Source organism: Phocoena sinus, chromosome 15 (genome assembly GCF_008692025.1).
Source record: "Phocoena sinus isolate mPhoSin1 chromosome 15, mPhoSin1.pri, whole genome shotgun sequence".
Taxonomy (NCBI): domain Eukaryota; kingdom Metazoa; phylum Chordata; class Mammalia; order Artiodactyla; family Phocoenidae; genus Phocoena; species Phocoena sinus.
The window spans coordinates 44,706,403-44,723,780 of record NC_045777.1 but is presented as its reverse complement, the minus strand read 5'-3'; the positions used below and the strand labels follow the sequence as shown (position 1 = coordinate 44,723,780).

The 17,378-nt window shown below is 51.7% G+C and overlaps 1 protein-coding gene across 1 annotated transcript; it reads right to left on the bottom strand.

Moving 5' to 3' along the window:
• Window positions 1-13,711: 13,711 nt before the first annotated feature.
• On the bottom strand, window positions 13,712-16,880 carry CD93 (CD93 molecule). Its single transcript, XM_032607158.1, has 2 exons — window positions 14,732-16,880; window positions 13,712-14,468 (listed from the first exon to the last, which is right to left on the bottom strand). The coding sequence occupies exons 1-2, from the start codon at window positions 16,651-16,653 to the stop codon at window positions 14,444-14,446; spliced, it is 1,947 nt and encodes a 648-aa protein (XP_032463049.1). The 5' UTR covers window positions 16,654-16,880; the 3' UTR covers window positions 13,712-14,443.
• Window positions 16,881-17,378: the final 498 nt, after the last annotated feature.

Sequence of the window (17,378 nt, the reverse complement as noted above, 5' to 3'; positions counted from 1 at the left end):
CTTGGAACTGAATGTCACTTTTATGCTCCTGATGGCCAGCTGGCCACTGAAGAATTCGGAGTCAACAGATGCAGGGGAGAATCCTGGCAGCATCGTCCATGGTGCATATTTAAAACTCCAGCTGGTCCTACCACAACCAGGATAAATACACACTGCTGATAACATGTAAATCCAGCACTTGAAATATGCTACAGAGAAACTATGACTCTGTTTTCTCACAGTGTTTGCCCTTCTGCTGTTTTCCTATGGTCTTGAGCTTGGACATCATTTCTGTATTTTATCCTGTAATCTCAAAGTCGTATTTCATGGGGAGTTAAGCAATCTCTAAATCAGGGGAAAATAATGGTTGAAAAAATATATATTTGGCTTCCTGTTTCCCAGAAAATATTTGCCGCCATCTCCATTTCTGGCCCTGCATCTTTCCAGAGAGTTGAGAATGTCATTTCAATGAGTCAGTCCCCAGAGCTCAGGAGAAGTGACAAAAATATCGACACCCTGCCCCAGACTGTTCATGCATCGCCACCTCTGGCCGAGTGAGAGGCAGCTGGGATCGGAAACAGGCAGAGAGAGAGGAAGGGATCTGCTAGCCAAGCAGCTGCCTTGTCCCTCCAACATGAGGTCCCAGACCAGCATCCCCACCTGGGGGCTGGTTAGAATGCAGCATCTCTGCTCCCACCCTGTGCCTCCCGAATCAGAATCTGCCTTTGACCAGATCCCAGAGACAAGGGGCGCACACACTCCCCCAGCATGGACCCAGCCGGGCAGCAGAATGGCCTCATTGAGACCTCACACCGAACCAGCTCCTTCCCCGGCCCCCCCATAGAGGTTCACTGACCCGCTCAAGTTTGTGGAAAGGAGCCCTCAAGACCAGCAGCATCAGTGTCACGTCTTCTCTCTGTAAACACCATTTGTCACCTTGGACTTGTCAGAAAGGCAGACTCCCGGGCCCAGCCCAGACCTCCTGAAACAGAAACTCCAGGGCTTAGGCCCAGCCACCTGGGTTTGGGCAAGCCCTCCTGAGGATTCTGATGCACAAGCATGAGAACCACTGGCTCACCATGTAGATGTCGTGGCCCCAAGGCTCTGATCACATCCTCATCCTCATCCTTCTCCTGGGCCGTCCACTTTGGGTCCTGGCCCCGCCGACACATCCATGGACCTGCAACCACAGTTCCTGCTTGCAGGGGCACAGCTAACCCAAATCTTATTCTGATGAGGTCACGGAAATATATTTTTAAGCCAAGCTAAGTGGAATTTGTAGAATTTTGCCACAAAGAAGGTGCAGCAGGCATCACGAATGGGAGACTGAAAGTCACACGTTGGGATAAAAGCAGGAAGGTTGAAGGGATCCAGGATGCTAAGGGCATCAAGACTTCAGAGCCCCAGCCTTGGGCTGTCAACTTCTGGACTTCCTGTCATGGAAGACAAATAAATCTCTATTCGGTTCCTCCACTGTAATCAGATTTCTGTCTCATGCAGCCAACCACCTGCCCAGTTGGTGCAAACTTGAATAAGTTGAAGTGTAGCTTCCTGGATTGCCATTTATCTGATCTAATTTATTTAAATTTCAAAGCCTGATTCTTATTTTTAGTCAAATGTCATCATTAAATAGTACCTTCTGTGTGTTCCTGAGGTCACATCCCTCAAACCAGGGGTCAACAAAAGGGACAGATAGTATTTTAGCACAATGTTGGGTACATAAGATGAACTTGAACAAGTATGACCACTCTTAGCTCTGTTTCTATGATAGAAAAGCTCTCTGAAACTCAACTTCTCTTCTCAAAATGAGGATAAAAGCTACATCCTAGGGTTAGATGACAAAATCTGGGCCCCAGGGCTACTCTGAACCTCTGGATCTGCTTCATGGACACCAGGATGGGCAGGGGAAGCAGGCAGGTCCATGGGGCATGTACTGAGTTATTTGTTCCAGAAAACAGCTGCTGCTGTATATGCTGCTGTCAGCAATTACACTTCTGTTTATACTGATATCCAAGCCTCAACGTCCAGAAAATTGTTACGAGGATCCAGGGCCCTCAAAACTTCAAGTTTATGAAGACATATGATCATCTTCAAGGATCTACACACCAAGGTCACACAAAACTAATGGGTTCATCTTCAATTTTAATCTAAAATTACTGTGTCAGACCCCAGTTATTTAGATGAAATCCAGGAGCATGTGTTTGTCTTGCTGGGTGAGGAAGGAAAGTGGGTCTGGAAAATATGAGAAGTCTAAATTAGAGAATGTTTTAAATGGCAACGAGGCAGACACTCTTGGTTGACTGACCCCTCCCCCGTCCACACCCCCTCACAGGCCTGTTCTCTAAGGACCCTCCCAGTGGTCAGTCTAGAGACGGTCATGTTGTCCGATTTTAGCCAATGAGATATTTTTTAAAACTGCTTGGTGGGCTATCTGGAGGATCCTTCAAAAAGGACAAATATAAGATCTGTTTCTGGTAAAAAAGAAATTTTTAATTCTGGACAAAACATAAAAAACAACTATTTGAAGACACTGGGTAGTGACCAGAATCAGACAGAAACTGGGGGGATTTAACCCTTCAAAGAAGGAAGCCACTTTGGGTGAGATCCATGTTTATTCATACTTTCTCCTCAGCACGCTCGCAATTTGCAAGGTGTGGGGCAACTAAAACCCATTAAGAGAATGAGAAGATAAGCCACAGACTGGGAGAAAATCTTTGCAAAAAAATTTTTGATAAAGGACTGGTACCCAAAATATACAAAGGAACTCTTAAAACTCAACAATAAGAAAACAACCCAATTTTAAAATGGGCAAAAGACCTTAACAGACACCTTACCAAAGAAGATACACAGATGACAAATAAGCATATAAAAAGATGCTCCACATCATGCCATCAGGGAAGGCAAATTAAAACAAAAATGAGATGCCACTACGTACCTATTAGAATGGCCCAAATCCAGAACACTGACAATACCAAATGTTGAGGAGGATGTGGAGCAGCAGGAAATCTCATTCATCGCTGACGGGAATGCAAAACGGTTCGGCCACCTCGGAGGACAGTTTGGTAATTTCTTACAACACTAAACATATTCTTATAATATACAGTAATCACCCTATTAGGTATTCACACGAATGAATTAAAAACTTATGTCCACACAAACACATGGATGTTTAGAGTAATTTTATTGATAATTGCCAAAACTTGGAAGCACCCAAAATATCCTCCTGTAGGTAAGTGGATAAATAAATGGTGGTGCATCCAGACAGTGGAATGTTATTCGCACCAAAAAAGAAATGAGCTATTGAGCCATGAAAAGACATGGAGGAACCTTAATGCATACTGCTAAGCCAGTCTGCATATGCTACATGCTGTATGATTCCAAATGTATGACATGCTAGAAAAGGTAAAACTAGGGAGACAGTGAGAGATCAGTGGTTGCCAGGGTTTTGGAGAAAGGGGGAAGAGGTGAACAGGTGGAGCCCTGGGGGTTTCAGGGCAGGGAAACTATTCTGTATGATACTGCACTGGTGGATACATGTCACGATACATTTTTCAAAACCCATAGAATGGGGCTTCCCTGGTGGCGCAGTGGTTGAGAGTCCGCCTGCCAATGCAGGGGACGCGGGTTCGTGCCCCGGTCCGGGAAGATCCCACATGCCGCGGAGCGGCTGGGCCCGTGAGCCATGGCCGCTGGGCCTGCGCGTCCGGAGCCTGTGCTCCGCGGCGGGAGAGGCCACAGCATTGAGAGGCCCGCGTAACGCAAAAAAAAAAAAAAAAACCCATAGAATGTACAATACAAAGAGCGAACCCTAATGTAAGCTATGGACTTTAGTTAATAATAATGCGTCAATGTTGGCTCATCATTTTACCCTATGTACCTCACCAAAGCCAAATCGTAATAACAGGAAACTGTGAAGTGTTGAGAGGTTATATGGGAGCTCTCTGTACTTTCAACTCAATTCTTTTGTAGACCTAAAACTACTCAAAAAATGAAGTCTAGTAGTGACAAAAAGAATACTTGGTGAACCCAAAATAAAAGAAGAAAAAAGAATCAGAAGAAAAACAAAAAAGTAGAAAAGGCAGAAAACAAGTAACAAAACAACAGGCTTAATTTTATTTATTTATTCACTCATTCTGGTTTGTTTTCTTGTTTGTTAAGCTAATGCATGTGTTGATTCCAGACCACGTGACTCCAAATTTTGAAATAAAAAGGTCCAAATGAATCACCTTTTCCTATGCTCAAAAAAGGATAAGTACCTCATGTTGAAGAACGTTCAGCATGTAACTAAAGTTAACAAACAGCATTTCATTTCAGCCTCAAACCATTAAACACCCAATCCAGTCTCTGAACATCAAAGCCATTCTGGGCATCTGGTCCCATCTGAAAAGAAAGGCCATGACATTACTGCAGACACTGGTCTCACTTCAAACCTGGCATCTGCAGCACCCAGGAGCTTTTCCAAAGTTGTTCTTACCTATGAATTTTAATAACATGAATGGTTGTTCCCATAGTAAAAGATGCTTCCCTGAAAGTGCGGGGCCTGAAGACCAGGGGTAGGGTTTGGCCATTGCTCAGAGGGAAATGCAGTTAGATGACTTGAAGGAGGGAGATAAGAGAAGGAACAGGACACTGTGAATCTGAAAAGATAATACGCAGCATGGTGTTGGGGGGCGGGGTGGGCGTGGAGCAGATGAGGGGGGGCGGGGAGACCTCTTCTTCATGAGGTATGTGCATCTTTGGATGGAGGCCAGGAAAATGAAGGGGATTCATGATTCCCGAGCTGCCCTGGAGGGAGGTAGAGAGAAGACTGGGCACAGAAGGTGTGTCCAGGCCCATGCTCTGTAAATAAACCTCCTGTGAATACCTGTGGCCAAGAACGTGAGGCTCCTGGTTTCATCGCCCTTGAGTAGACGTCTAAGAGCAGAACCGGTAGGTCATATGTGAATGCTTAACTTTTTAAGAAACTAGCCAGCTGTTTCTGATGAAGTGCACCTCTGACATTCCCATCACTGTGCACAAGAGGTCCAGTGGAGAAGTCACCTCTGACGGCAGGATACAGCCATGCCTCCTCCTCCGCGACATAAGAACGTGCCATTGTGACCAAGACAGAACCGGGAAGGCCCCTGCGGGATCAATGAGGGCACAGACACAAGATGCGCCCTCAGATCATGGCGGGTCTCAGGTGCACAAGCTCTCTGGGGATGGCAGAGAGCTTTGGAGCAGTACTATTGTGTGTGTGTGTGTGTGTGTGTGTGTGTGTGGTTGGGGGAATACACAAGCGCAGCAATACAGGGATGCTCATTTGGACATAAGCTATTATTAGAAATACCCATCATTGCTCAGTGTTCCACCTTCCTGTCTCAAATAGGTTGAGAGCCAGCCTGTCTCCTCACTGGCTGCTGGGTGACACTTTTGCGTTTAGTCAGAGGCAGTGAGACCTAGTGATGTGGTGAGGCTGCAGGATTCCACAGCCCTACTTCACCACTTGTCAGCTGTGACCACGGACAAGTTTAGTAACTATTCTGTGCTTCCGGTTCTTTACCTATAAGGTGGGGAGAGTGATACTGGCTGTTTCCCAATAAATAAATACCGCTTTCTATCTTGTAGTAATAAAAGTTTGGTGAATTTTCCTGCCACATTGCTTTAATAACGTGTCCTGTGAACTATCTATCCAGGTGGCCTTACGTTGACAACATTTGAAACCTGGTTGCGTGTAAAGCTCTGTGTGAGGCTCACTCTTCCCTCAGGTGCCTCCCAGCCTCGCAAGAAGACAGACACGGGAACACTGAGCAGTCACGCCAAGAACAAAGGGACGGGGCCACCAGAGAAATCTGGAAAGAGAACTCTCTCTTCAGGGACTCAGCTGCCTCCTGAAGAAATCTGCTGTGACCTGTGGAGGAAGGAAGGTCTGTCTCAGCCAGGTGTAGGGGACAGGTGAGGACAGGTGAGGATGCAACTGGGGGCCCAGCCACAGCCCTGAGACTGTCACTGCGGTCAGGTCAAATTCCATCCTCCCGTGTCTGCATCTCTGTACCTGAAGTCTTCTCCCATCCCAAGAGTGGAGGCCCCTCTGGAAGTGCCAGGAATTACCCATCACCCTGCAGCAGCCCCATCCATTATTGGCAGCAGTTGGTGTATCAATACCCCGGCTCCCTTGGCCCTCGGGTAGAATACATTCCCAGAGTTTCCACGGTTGTATCACCTCCCCGTGACTCTACCGCTAACGCTGTCCTCCCCAATAAACTACTTGCACTGGAATCCCTGTCTCCAGGTCTGCTTCTGGAACAAAGGGAGCATGGAGACCAGATGGATATGAGAGCAACTGTCCAAGAGCAGTAAGGACGTCCTGAGTGTGCCCATTGCCCTCTGCAGGAGACGGGGTGGGGTGAGCAGACAGCGGCGGGGCAGCTAGTGGACTCTGGTCGGAGAGGAGGCCACGGACAACATCAGGGTTTAAAATAGGGCCCTCTGGGTGCGGCGTTGGCTCCCACTGCCTGCTGTCCTGCTCCAGGGCCCCCAGGGCAGCCGTGCGTCTGACAAACAGTTATTGAGCACCACTGTGTGCCCGGCCTGGGGAGTATCAGGGACCAAACAACAACAGAAATCTGCCCTGGAGGAGCTTACATATATATAAATATAGACGATAAATAATAAATCATAATTACTGGAGGAGATGATACACCATGTTAGAAGGTGACCAGCGCTTTGGGAGGGGCAAGGGCCACTGGGAGGGCTGGAGAGAAGGTGCGATTTCACAGCCACCTCAAGATGGAAGAAAGAAAAGGAGTGGAGGAAAGTCAAGCGACACAGGGAGGAAGACCATCAAAAACCACTTCCAGAGTAAGAGAGTCAAGAGGATGGTCAGGAGGCAATGCTCCCAAAAATGAGAGAAGAAAACTGCCCCCAAATGGATAAAGGACAGGCCCTCCTGGTGACCCCCAGACCAGCAATAGCAGCTTCCCCTGGAAACCTGCTAGAAATGCAGATTCTCGGGCTGCAGCCCAGACCAACTCACACAGACCCTCTGGGCTGAGGCCCTGCAGGGGCTCCAGGCTCCTACGATGGAGAAAGAGGACCAGGGCAGGCAGGATGGGAACACATAGAGACAAACATAAAGAAAGCGGAAAACAAAGAAATTTTCACTGAAAAAGTTTGTATTCATAAAATGCCACAGATTAGGTTTATCAGTCTCAAGGGTTAGACAAAATATAATTTGACCTGAAAACGTGCAAAAAGTTATATTTCATATTGGTAAAGAAAGCAATATGCCAAATGCACTTCAATCTCCCAAAGGCACAGCTTTAAGGAGACAAAGCTGACCCCCGTGAGAGACGATGACTTGGACAAAGATGATGGACAAACTGGTGTGGCAGGTGTGCAGGACTGCACCCCACACACACTGCGACCTTGACCTTGACCATGAGGGTGAGGGCTGGGACACACAGGGGCACTACTCTTCGTTGCGGAGATGACGGGTTTGACAAGGAAGGGAAACACTTAGGTTTGGGACATAATCTTTTTGGGAAAGGAAGACCCTGGAGAAAGAAGGTAAGAGGCGCAATTATTTTCCTCCACCTCACAAGTCTCCTTATTTTCATGGGATATTTGAACTCAGAAGGAGCTCAACAGAGCAGACATCATGGACCCAGCTTAAGACTCTATGATATCAATGATGTGGACAAGTGTGAAACGTGAAGGGGACGAGATAAGCAGTGCTTTTCAGGGAAAGGTGACAAGAGCACAATGCGAAGGGTTTTCGTCCTCCAGCAGGATCAGCAGAGTGCAGCTCAGCTGCTCCACCATGTGACCCGGGAGGTTAGAGATGGCACAGAGGGAAAACGGCCCTGCACTGTCTCGAACTGAAAGCCAAGATGTGCAGTTGGGGCCCGATGACCTTCACCTTGACCTTCATTTGAGCATCCCCTGCCCCCTATCCCTCCCTCCCTCTCCTTCCTTTCTTCCCTCTCTGTTTATCCTCCATTCTTCCCCTCCTTCCCTCCATGCAGTTGAATTCTGTGGACCAATTTCTACCACAAGGGAGGACTAACATCCAAGTCAATGGTGACAAACCTCAAGTAAAAAGCCCAACAAACAGAACCCGAGCGGCAGCACATGGGGGACTCTGGCTGTGGGCTCCTGGAGGCTTGGGAGGGTTTGCTCAGCCCTGCGAAGAGAAGAGCGACCCCTCGGGTCAAGTTCCCTGGAGTGGCTGCTGGCCTTGGGGCTTCTCCCCGACCTTTCACTCTGGGCCTCTTTATTCACTTTTCACCGCTTACCTGGCTTTCATTTCTTCCGAAAAGGATGAGCCAGGGTATAAAGGGGATGAGACATGGTTCTCTTTTTAAGCAACTGTAATGTCACAATATAATTCAAGGAGAGACTGAGCTGAGGCTTTTTGGTTTGGGGTTTATTGTCTCTGTCTCCTCTTACTGAATGGACTTAGGAGTCAGCTGAAAACGGGGCATACTCATTCAGTCCACGTTAAAGCCGTGGAAGGTATGTGATGTGTATGTTGGTCTTTCATTTTAATCTACGTGTTGTCTGTCACAGATATACTTGCATCGTGCAGTAGGTATAACTCTGTATAAATCGATTTTTTTGTGAACGAATCATATTTGAAAGATTTACTAGCATTTACATCGTTTTAAGTCACTAAGAGGACTTGCTGCTAAAATGTGGCATCTTTATTCATGGGCTTTTCCCATAAATCAGGAAACCCTGGCCTCAGGTATTTCAGTATGAAACAGAGGATGTTAGGATTGTGTGTGTTTGTGTGTCTCTTTGTGTCTGTGGGGGCCCTTGTGTTTCTGTGTTTGCGGTGCGTGTCTCTGTGTGACTGTGTACGTTGTGGTGGGGTCAGCCATCATTCTTCATATTAAGATATAATTTCCAAATGGATTTTGTTAGTGGCTAGACAGCTCAAGGATCAGCTTTATTGGACCCCAGTAATGACAAGTGTCCGGGCCATTAGCATCACTGGAGAGCCCTTGATCCTCCGTAAGCCCTGTTCTTACCAAGTACACAATCTGAAAAGCAGGTGGACTGGGAATCAACCACCATCTGCTGCCCCAGCCTCCAGTCATGGTGACGTTCACGTAGCCCAGCAATGAGCAAGCCAGTTGGTCTGTCCAATCAGTTAAACAAACTGGAAAAGGTTTGCTGACCAAGTGGTGATAAATGCTCCTGTGATCATTACAGAACAGCGTTTACACATCACACCAATTGGACACGTTTAATCCTGCACCAGGTGTCACCCATGCAACTAAAAAGATGCAGGAAGGGGCTTCCCTGGTGGTACAGTGGTTGGGAATCTGCCTGCCAATGCAGGGGACACGGGTTCGAGCCCTGGTCTGGGAAGATCCCACATGCCGTGGAGCAACTAGACCCGTGAGCCACAACTACTGAGCCTGCGCGTCTGAAGCTTGTGCTCCTCAACAAGAGAGGCCACGACAGTGAGAGGCCCGCGCACCGCGATGAAGAGTGGCCCCCGCTCGCCGCAACTAGAGAAAGCCCTCACATGGAAACAAAGACCCAACACAGCCAAAAATAAATAAATAATTTAAAAAAAAAAGATGCAGGGAATCGGACGGTGGAGGTGGCGGCGTGGAGCACGGGCTCAGGATCACTAGGTGCCCTGGGGCCAGTGTCACCTCCAGTGGGTAAGGAGGCAAGCCGTCAAGGTATCTCTGAAAAGGGACACAGATACATTTGAATGTAGTTTCTGCTGTGTATTTTGAGCTGTTATGAAACATATTAAAACATGTTGACAGCAATGTATATCGGAGTTTATTAGGCTAGGTGCGTAACAAAGCACAAAGGATGACAACCCACTTCCAAGGCTGACCGGAGGTGCCACTCAGCTTCTCAGAGGCCTGAGGGCAGGACAGCGTGCAACCAACCCTCCCCCGGCCTGGGGTGAAATAACCCCACACAGAAAGCCCATGATTCCAGCATCAGGGGAACAAACATCAGATACACACATCCAAAAAGACTTACATTCTCATTTAGCGCTCGTGGAGGGACTGCTGACATTTACATCTAATATCTAATGTCATTGCAACTAATATCGCCGAGCTAGGCCGTGCCTATGATCTATTTCAAGCTTAAGCCAAATATGCAAAAAGAGCTTCAGGCCAGGGGAACAGTGGGCAAAATCTGCTGAAAGGAAACACTTGCCCCCTTGCAGATAAGAGGAACAATGCGAGAAAGGAACTCCAAAATTTCTCCTTAAAACGGATGGGCACTATCTCCGTGAACAGACCAAAACACACTGCATTTTTTTAAAAAAGCACTTCGGTGAGTATTAGTCCCTGGAATCTGGAATGGGGTAAGGTACTTGATTATCAAACACGTGGAGAATTTTATCATCCTTTTTTTGTTGGTTGACAAACGCCACAAACCACCCAGATTTAAGCAGTGGGTTTTGCGGCCAGAGAGGGACAGATGTTTTCGGGGATTTTATATCTCAGATTCCCATGCTAAACCTATTGTTTCAGGGATGGAAATATGTAGGGGACATTACACCATTTTGCAGCTGCTAGAAAGCAATGCTTTCCTGTTTTCCTGGTTTAGACAATGGAGAAGCTAAGAAGAAAAATAATAGGAAAAGGCTTTCCTAGATTTGCTTTAAAAAAAATACTGTGGGGCTTCCCTGGTGGCGCAGTGGTTGAGAGTCTGCCTACCGATGCAGGGGACGCGGGTTCGTGCCCCGGTCCAGGAAGATCCCACATGCCGCGGAACGGCTGGGCCCGTGAGCCATGGCTGCTGTGCCTGTGCGTCCAGAGCCTGTGCTCTGCAACGGGAGAGGCCACAACAGTGAGAGGCCCACGTACCACAAAAAAATAAAAAATTAAATTAAATTAAAATTTAAAAACTGTGTCATTTTGAATTTAGTGCTTTTTTGGGGGGGTCAAATCTCATCTCTGTTCTCTTAATTTTCACAGAAATATATATGGGAAAGAGATTTGGAATAAAAGTAGCTAATGATCAAATCCACATCCTTCAGAGGTTGTTCAGGGGTGAAGTCCAGGCCCCTCACAATGTGCTCAAATGAGGGCTCATGACCAGGACATAAAAGACGCAGCTACACATATGTGTGCGAGAGAGAGACTCATTCCCAGTTCAGCTCCTCCTGCACCACACACACATGTTTAATTTTTCATTCCACTTTCTTGCCTGATCATGGGGAAGATGTGAGGACGAGCCTTTAGGAGAGGTCGCTTGTCTCTCCTTGACAGACACTTAGGTCTGAGATGGCCTTGCCAGGCCTGGTGGTGACCGCAGCCTGCATCCCTCCCGGCCTCAAGTCAGAACTGGCAAATTCACCCACTTAATGCCGCTGGGAACATGGCTCAGGCACCAAAAGGGACACCAGCACAGCTGCTTCTGCCTCAAGGCCACACTGTGGAGCAGCCGTGGCTCATCGCACAAAGGACACTCACCAGGTCCTCCACGCCCAAGGTGATTTTGAAGAATCGCCCCGCCCTTGACTGTCTACACTCGGCTTCCCCAGGGGACTGTCCCCCTGCATCAGCCCTTCCCAATGGCCAACGAGAGAAAAGAGCAGTGATCTCAGTGATCATCCCTGAAATTCAGGAATGGGTGTGTTTAGGGAGACATCCTCCCTTTAATTTATCTCCTGAGGAGGTGGTGAGTTTGTCCCGAATATAAAATTAGTGAACCATGAGAAATTCTTTGGAGGAAAGTCCAAATTGTCTTTGAACCTGTTGCCAAGGGGAGCCTCTCCTTGACCCCAACACTCAGCTTGCTCTGCCTCTCAGCAGGTCAGGGAATCAGGGACAGAACAGTGCCTGGTCGGCCCCTGTCCAGCCCAGGGTCACGGCTGGAGGAATCTCTGTGTGGCAGAGCCCACCTCTCCCCATGTCCATCTGTCCGTTTCCCTGGATGTCACGGCCGAGCCACCTGGGCCTCTGGATAAATGGATACTTTGTCAATTGGCCCCGAGCTCCCAAAACAAGGATTCAAATACCCTAGCACAAAATGACAGCCGTGTTCAATGGGAGAAGAAACCCTCGGTTTGAGGCTTTTCATCAGAGTCACTGCCCGAGGTGGTCCAGTCTGGGGATTGCGGCCACTGCTGGGCTGTGGCTGTGAGGGCAGGTAGACCCCACTTGCCTGCAGAGGGACTGACTCTGACGGAGGGGATTTGGAGAAACTGTGATTTACCCACCCATTTCTCCCCACCCGCCCCCGGGGGGGATGTCGCAGTGGGTGGGAGGCGAGACAGGGCTGCATATTCACCTCCCCACCCCAACCAGAGAAGAATTCAAACACGGAGACCAAATGGGGCTGGGCTGTAGAAGAAACCACATGAACGCTGAAACCAAGGGCACGTCGGTGACCTCAGCCAACTCAAAGCCAGGGGACCACGGGGGTCAGGGGCAGCCTGGATTAGCAATGTCCCCCTCGCCCCAGTGACAAGGGTGAGGGCCGTAAAGCCCTAGAGGAAAGCACCTCCTGTAAGTGCAGACACCAGCCACGGAGTGCACACATTGCCACGAGCAGCCCGATGGTCAGCGCCGCACGGCATACCACCCCGGGGGCCGAGGGACACAGCCTTCACCCCCTGGAGTGCTAAACCCCAGTGTTCCGAGTGGGAACTGCAGAATATTAGGTGGCTTTAAAAAGCAGACACTTCGAACCCCCTCCTGGGTCCTATCAGGCCTCTCTCCTTCCCTCTTTCCCCCAACCCCCTCCAGTTTTCCATTTTCTTTTCTTCAAAAACGGAGCTATAGGGCTTCCCTTGTGGCTCAGTGGTTGAGAGTCCGCCTGCCGATGCAGGGGACATGGGTTCGTGCCCCGGTCCAGGAAGATCCCACATGCCGCGGAGCGGCTGGGCCCGTGAGCCATGGCCACTGAGCCTGCGCGTCCAGAGCCTGTGCATCCGGAGCCTGTGCTCCCCAACGGGAGAGGCCACAGCAGTGAGAGGCCCGCGTACCGCAAAAAAAAAAAAAACCAAAAACGAAGCTATAGCACCTACATTTCAAAACTGGCAAAAGGGCATCTCCTTGACTCTGAAGGCCGTGCACGCAGAGTGCCGACCTCTGGGGCGGAGTGTGGATCCCGGCAAGTTCCCTCTCTCTGTCCTGCGCCAGAGCGGCCGAGCCCCCGTGCCCTCTGGGTGCCCGGGCCTCCCGTGCCGCTCAGGCAGCTTCTAAGGGCTCCGGCCTGCAGTGAACCCGGGCTGCTTTCCAGGCACCCAGGCAGAACTGGCAGGGACAGAGAGCCACCGACAACAACAGTCTTAGTTGTGGGAAATCTTTGCAAGTGAGCACTTAAACGCGAGGCTATAAATTAAAACGGCTGTGAGCAGTGTCTGCGGTTGCACAAGATCGCAGTTATTCTCTCGTTCTTGCTTCCTTCCCTCTCGCCCCCTCTTTTAAGGAAAAGAGCCAGGGGATTCCTGTACCATAGGCGGCTCTGGGCCAGCACCCGCGGGACTAGTCCTGACTTGGTGGTGCTACGGCCGCAAGCCAGGATCAGCTCTCAGGAGGCATCAGCCACCGTGAACTGTGCTAAAGGCTTATGACAACACGTTTAAACCTCAGCCGGGCAGCTCGCTCACATCCTCCAGACACCATCAGGGCATCCAAGCCCAGGCAGCTGCAGAGGGGGCAGGACAGCAGCGGGGACATGGGGCCGCCTGGCCCGGAGACCAGTGGTCCCTGACCTTTGTCCTCACGAGCGTCTGTCTCATCAATCAAGCCTGTGGTGACAGCAGTACATTTATTTAGACGAATTGATTCAAGTAGTTTTGAAACAAACTCTGCCCTCTCACTCTAGCTTCCAGAAGCACTTCTAACTCACTTCGTAAAACTTTCCCCACGTTGTTCAGATTTCATCTGCAAATAAACTGAAGACTTACTAGAACCTGAAGAACTAGAAGATACGATTACTAAACGTTCTGTCTCCGTGCCACCGAAGCAGATGGAAACCCAGGAATGGAAAGGAATGTCTCCAGCCCCAACATGTTCCCTCGGACAGAAACAGAGCTTCTTGCATAATCAAACAGTAGATCGACTCAGCCTCCGTCACACCAGGAGACACAAATCATTTCAGTCCTAATTTTCCCTGGTTCACAACTTCTTCTTCGATGGTTACGAGGGCAGAGAAGCAGTTCAAAGGGAGCCCGTTAGCCCCTGACTTGTCACGCCCAATCCAGAATCAGGGTGAAATGAACTCAGTCACATTTGAATTTGAACAGGGAGAGGGAGGGAGAATTGTTAACATGTGTCAAATCCCTGAAAGGACACCGGACCCACCACTTACACAGCACACGCGTGTGATACCTGCACAGGTCAAGTTGCCAGGCGTTTAAAGAGAAGATTGGCAACTATTTGCTAAGATTCCAGTCCAGTCTTCCAGGAGGATGGGGGTCCTGCTTCCAACAGGCACCTGCCTCTGAGGACGGCGTCACTGTCAGTGTCTTGGGGCCTCCTCAGCTTCAACAGTCTGTCCCTGGCGTCGGACTGTGGGGAACAAACGGGGGCACATTGGAGGCTGCTGCCCCAGCTGTGCCGTCTGGACCCCGGGCGTGGGGACAGACCCACGGGCACCGAGCCACGGGCAGGGCGGCATCGCCCGTGAGCACACGCAGTCCTCGGGTGACCCCAGCCTGGGCCATGCCTGCCCCTCTCCCTCTGCCTGCTGCATGCCCTGGCCGCTGCCTCCGCCCCAGCCGGTGCCTGCCGCATCCCCGCTCCCGCCCCCTTGGCAACCCAGCCTCCTTCACCTGTAGGGGTTCTCCATTGCCCTGCTCTCGGCTCGCTCAGGGACCCAGGCGTAGCTGTCTGCTGCGCTCTGCGGCTTCTTCTCCTTCTCCTCCCTCTTGGCTCTGCGCTTGCGATAGACCAGGAGCCCCAGAGCCAGAGCCAGCAGGAACAGGATGGCCACCACAGTGCCCAGGATGTAGAACAGGAGCAGCTTCTGCCCGTCCGTGCCATCGTCGCTTTGCTTGGCGGTGAAATCCTCACCTGCGGAAGCCTCACGGCCAGTGGTGGCCGTGGGGTGATGGGTGCTGGCCTCCATCCAGACACCAGGGGACCCACTGGGGGCCAGCATGTCAGGTGGGGCAAGGGAGATGGGGGCGCTGTCTGGGAGGGAGGGTCTCCTGGCGGCTGGCGCCACCGTGGAGGCGCCCTTGGGGTTGTCCCTGGTGGGACTGGACGTTGCGGCAAAAGACACGAGCCTCCCCTCTCCGTCTCCTGTGGCCTCCCCTTGGGGAGGCCCAGCTGTTGGTCCTAGGGATGTGAGGCCCCCAGTGCAGGAGACCCCATCGGGGGACAGCTCCCAGCCTGGCAGGCAGCCACAGCGGAAGGACCCCTCCGTGTTGAAGCACAGGCTGTCACAGAGGCCGCCCTGCGGGCCCGCACACTCGTCCACGTCCACGCACCGGGTGCCGTCCTCCCTGGCCAGGACGTAGCCCTCCTCGCAGGAGCAGTAGAAAGACCCATCTGTGTTGGTGCAGCCCTGGGCACAGGGCGAGTGGCTGGGGGCACACTCGTCCACATCCACACAGGCCCCCTCTCCGGGGCCACCAGGCTCGTAGCCCACCCAGCACTCGCAGCAGAAGCCCCCGAGAGCGTTGACACACTCCTGGGCACAGGGAGCGCCCTGGCACTCGTCCATGTCCACGCAGTCCTGCTGAGTCGAGTCTAGCCGGTAGCCTGGGGGGCAGTGGCACACGAAGTCCTTCCCAAGGGGCCCAGGGACGCACGTGGACCCCCCTCCACACGGGCTGGAGCTGCAAGGGTTCCGAGGGGCGCAGGTGACCAGGTCGTCCAGCAGCCGGAACCCCGGCCGGCAGCCGCAGCGGAAGGAGCCTTCCCCACCCTCGAAGCAGTCCTGCTGGCAGCCTCCGTTGTTGAAGTCGCAGCTGAACTTGGGGCTGACACAGAGGGGCCCCGAGCTGTCCCAGTCAAACACATCGGGGGCCTTCTCCTTGCACAGGAAGTAATGCTGCCAGCTCTCGTCCCCGTCCCCACAGGCCACGTTGGCCATGGAAGCGAAGGGCACGGCCTGCAGGGAGGAGCTGGTGGCCTGGAAGGGGGTGGTGTAATTCACCTGGCCCGGGCCCCCCAGGGTCAGCGGCCGGCACATGCCTTTGAAGCTGAACTTGCACACAAAGCCCTCGATGCTGCTCCCAGAAAACCTGGAGCTCCCGCATGGACCCTCGGTCCACCTGGAAAGGCGGCTAGCCAGGGCCGGCGCGGACAGGTCCAGCATCAGGGACACACAGCGCTTGGAGGTGCAAGAGTTCTTGGCCTCCTTGTGCCAGTTGGTATACGACGTGTCCTCCCCGCCGCCCACCCAGCTGAAGCCCTTCAGGGGCAGGTTGCTGTCCAGGCACTTGCCCTTGTCTCGCTGGAGCCCAATCCAGAACCTGCCCATGCGCTCTGCCAGGGGCGCCCCCGGTGGCAGGAGCTGGGCCAGGGCGCCCTGGACGTGCAGGGCCTCCTCCTCGCTCTTCACCGTGGCCAGGTTGCCCCCTTTCTTGCTGCAGCGGAGCTGGGCGTCGTCCGCACTCAGCTTGACCCTGTGGGCTGTGTAGCAGGCAGCCCCCGCGCAGACCACGGCCTCCTGGGCAGCGGCAGCCCCCGCCCAGGGCTGTACCACCAGCAGCAGCAGCAGCAGGCCGGTGGAGCCGGCCATCATGGCCTCCGTGTTCCCCTGGGCGGGAGGCTGGCGGCCCGGCGGTGACAGCAGCAGTCCCGGCTGAGCTCCGAGGGGAGCCGAGGGCTCAGACGTGGACACTCCGTCGCAGGGAAGGACACAAAGGCTGAGGGCTTTCCGCGGCCCCCTGACCCAAGGCGCATCCTGTCGCTGCACTTCTTATTCCTCGCCGGATACGGGGGCTTCCTGTGCTGAATAGCTTCTGACTCCTGTTGCCTTCATCACGCTTTTGTTGTTCATAAAAGGAGCCAGGCAACGTCGCTGGGTCCCGAATAAGGAAGCACGGTGGCATGGGGGAGGGGAGGGGAGACGTTCTTTTGCAGCTTGGAGACACCGGCTGCTTTCCTTGGGGGCCCGTCCTCCTTCCCATCCGCGTGAGGGCACGCCGTGGAGTGAGTAGATTTGGGGGACCAGGAGCTTGAGAAACTCACTTGGTTATCCCATAATAAAATTCCACTTTGGCTTGCAAACAACCAGAAGAGGAAAAAACTAATCCGCAGACTTGAGACACGGGGCCACGGATGGTTGTAATTTTCAGCCTTTTTTAGAAGCAAACTGGACTTTCCTTTTCCCTCTCTCATGTTCCCTTTGGCTTTGAAAGTCTTTTTCTCTTATTCCCCCCATCGTGAACTTTAAATAGATAGGCAATTTTAAAATAGGAACGGGGCCGTGGGAATGTCTGAGTTTCTAACACGACGCCAAGCTCC

Excerpts from the sequence above, each read along its gene's own strand:
- CD93 (XM_032607158.1), bottom strand. The coding sequence starts at position 16,653 with ATGATGGCCGGCTCCACCGGCCTGCTGCTGCTGCTGCTGGTGGTACAG. Across the intron at positions 14,469-14,731 it reads GCAATGGAGAACCCCTACAG|TCCGACGCCAGGGACAGACT; the intron begins GTGAAGGAGGCT and ends TGTTCCCCACAG.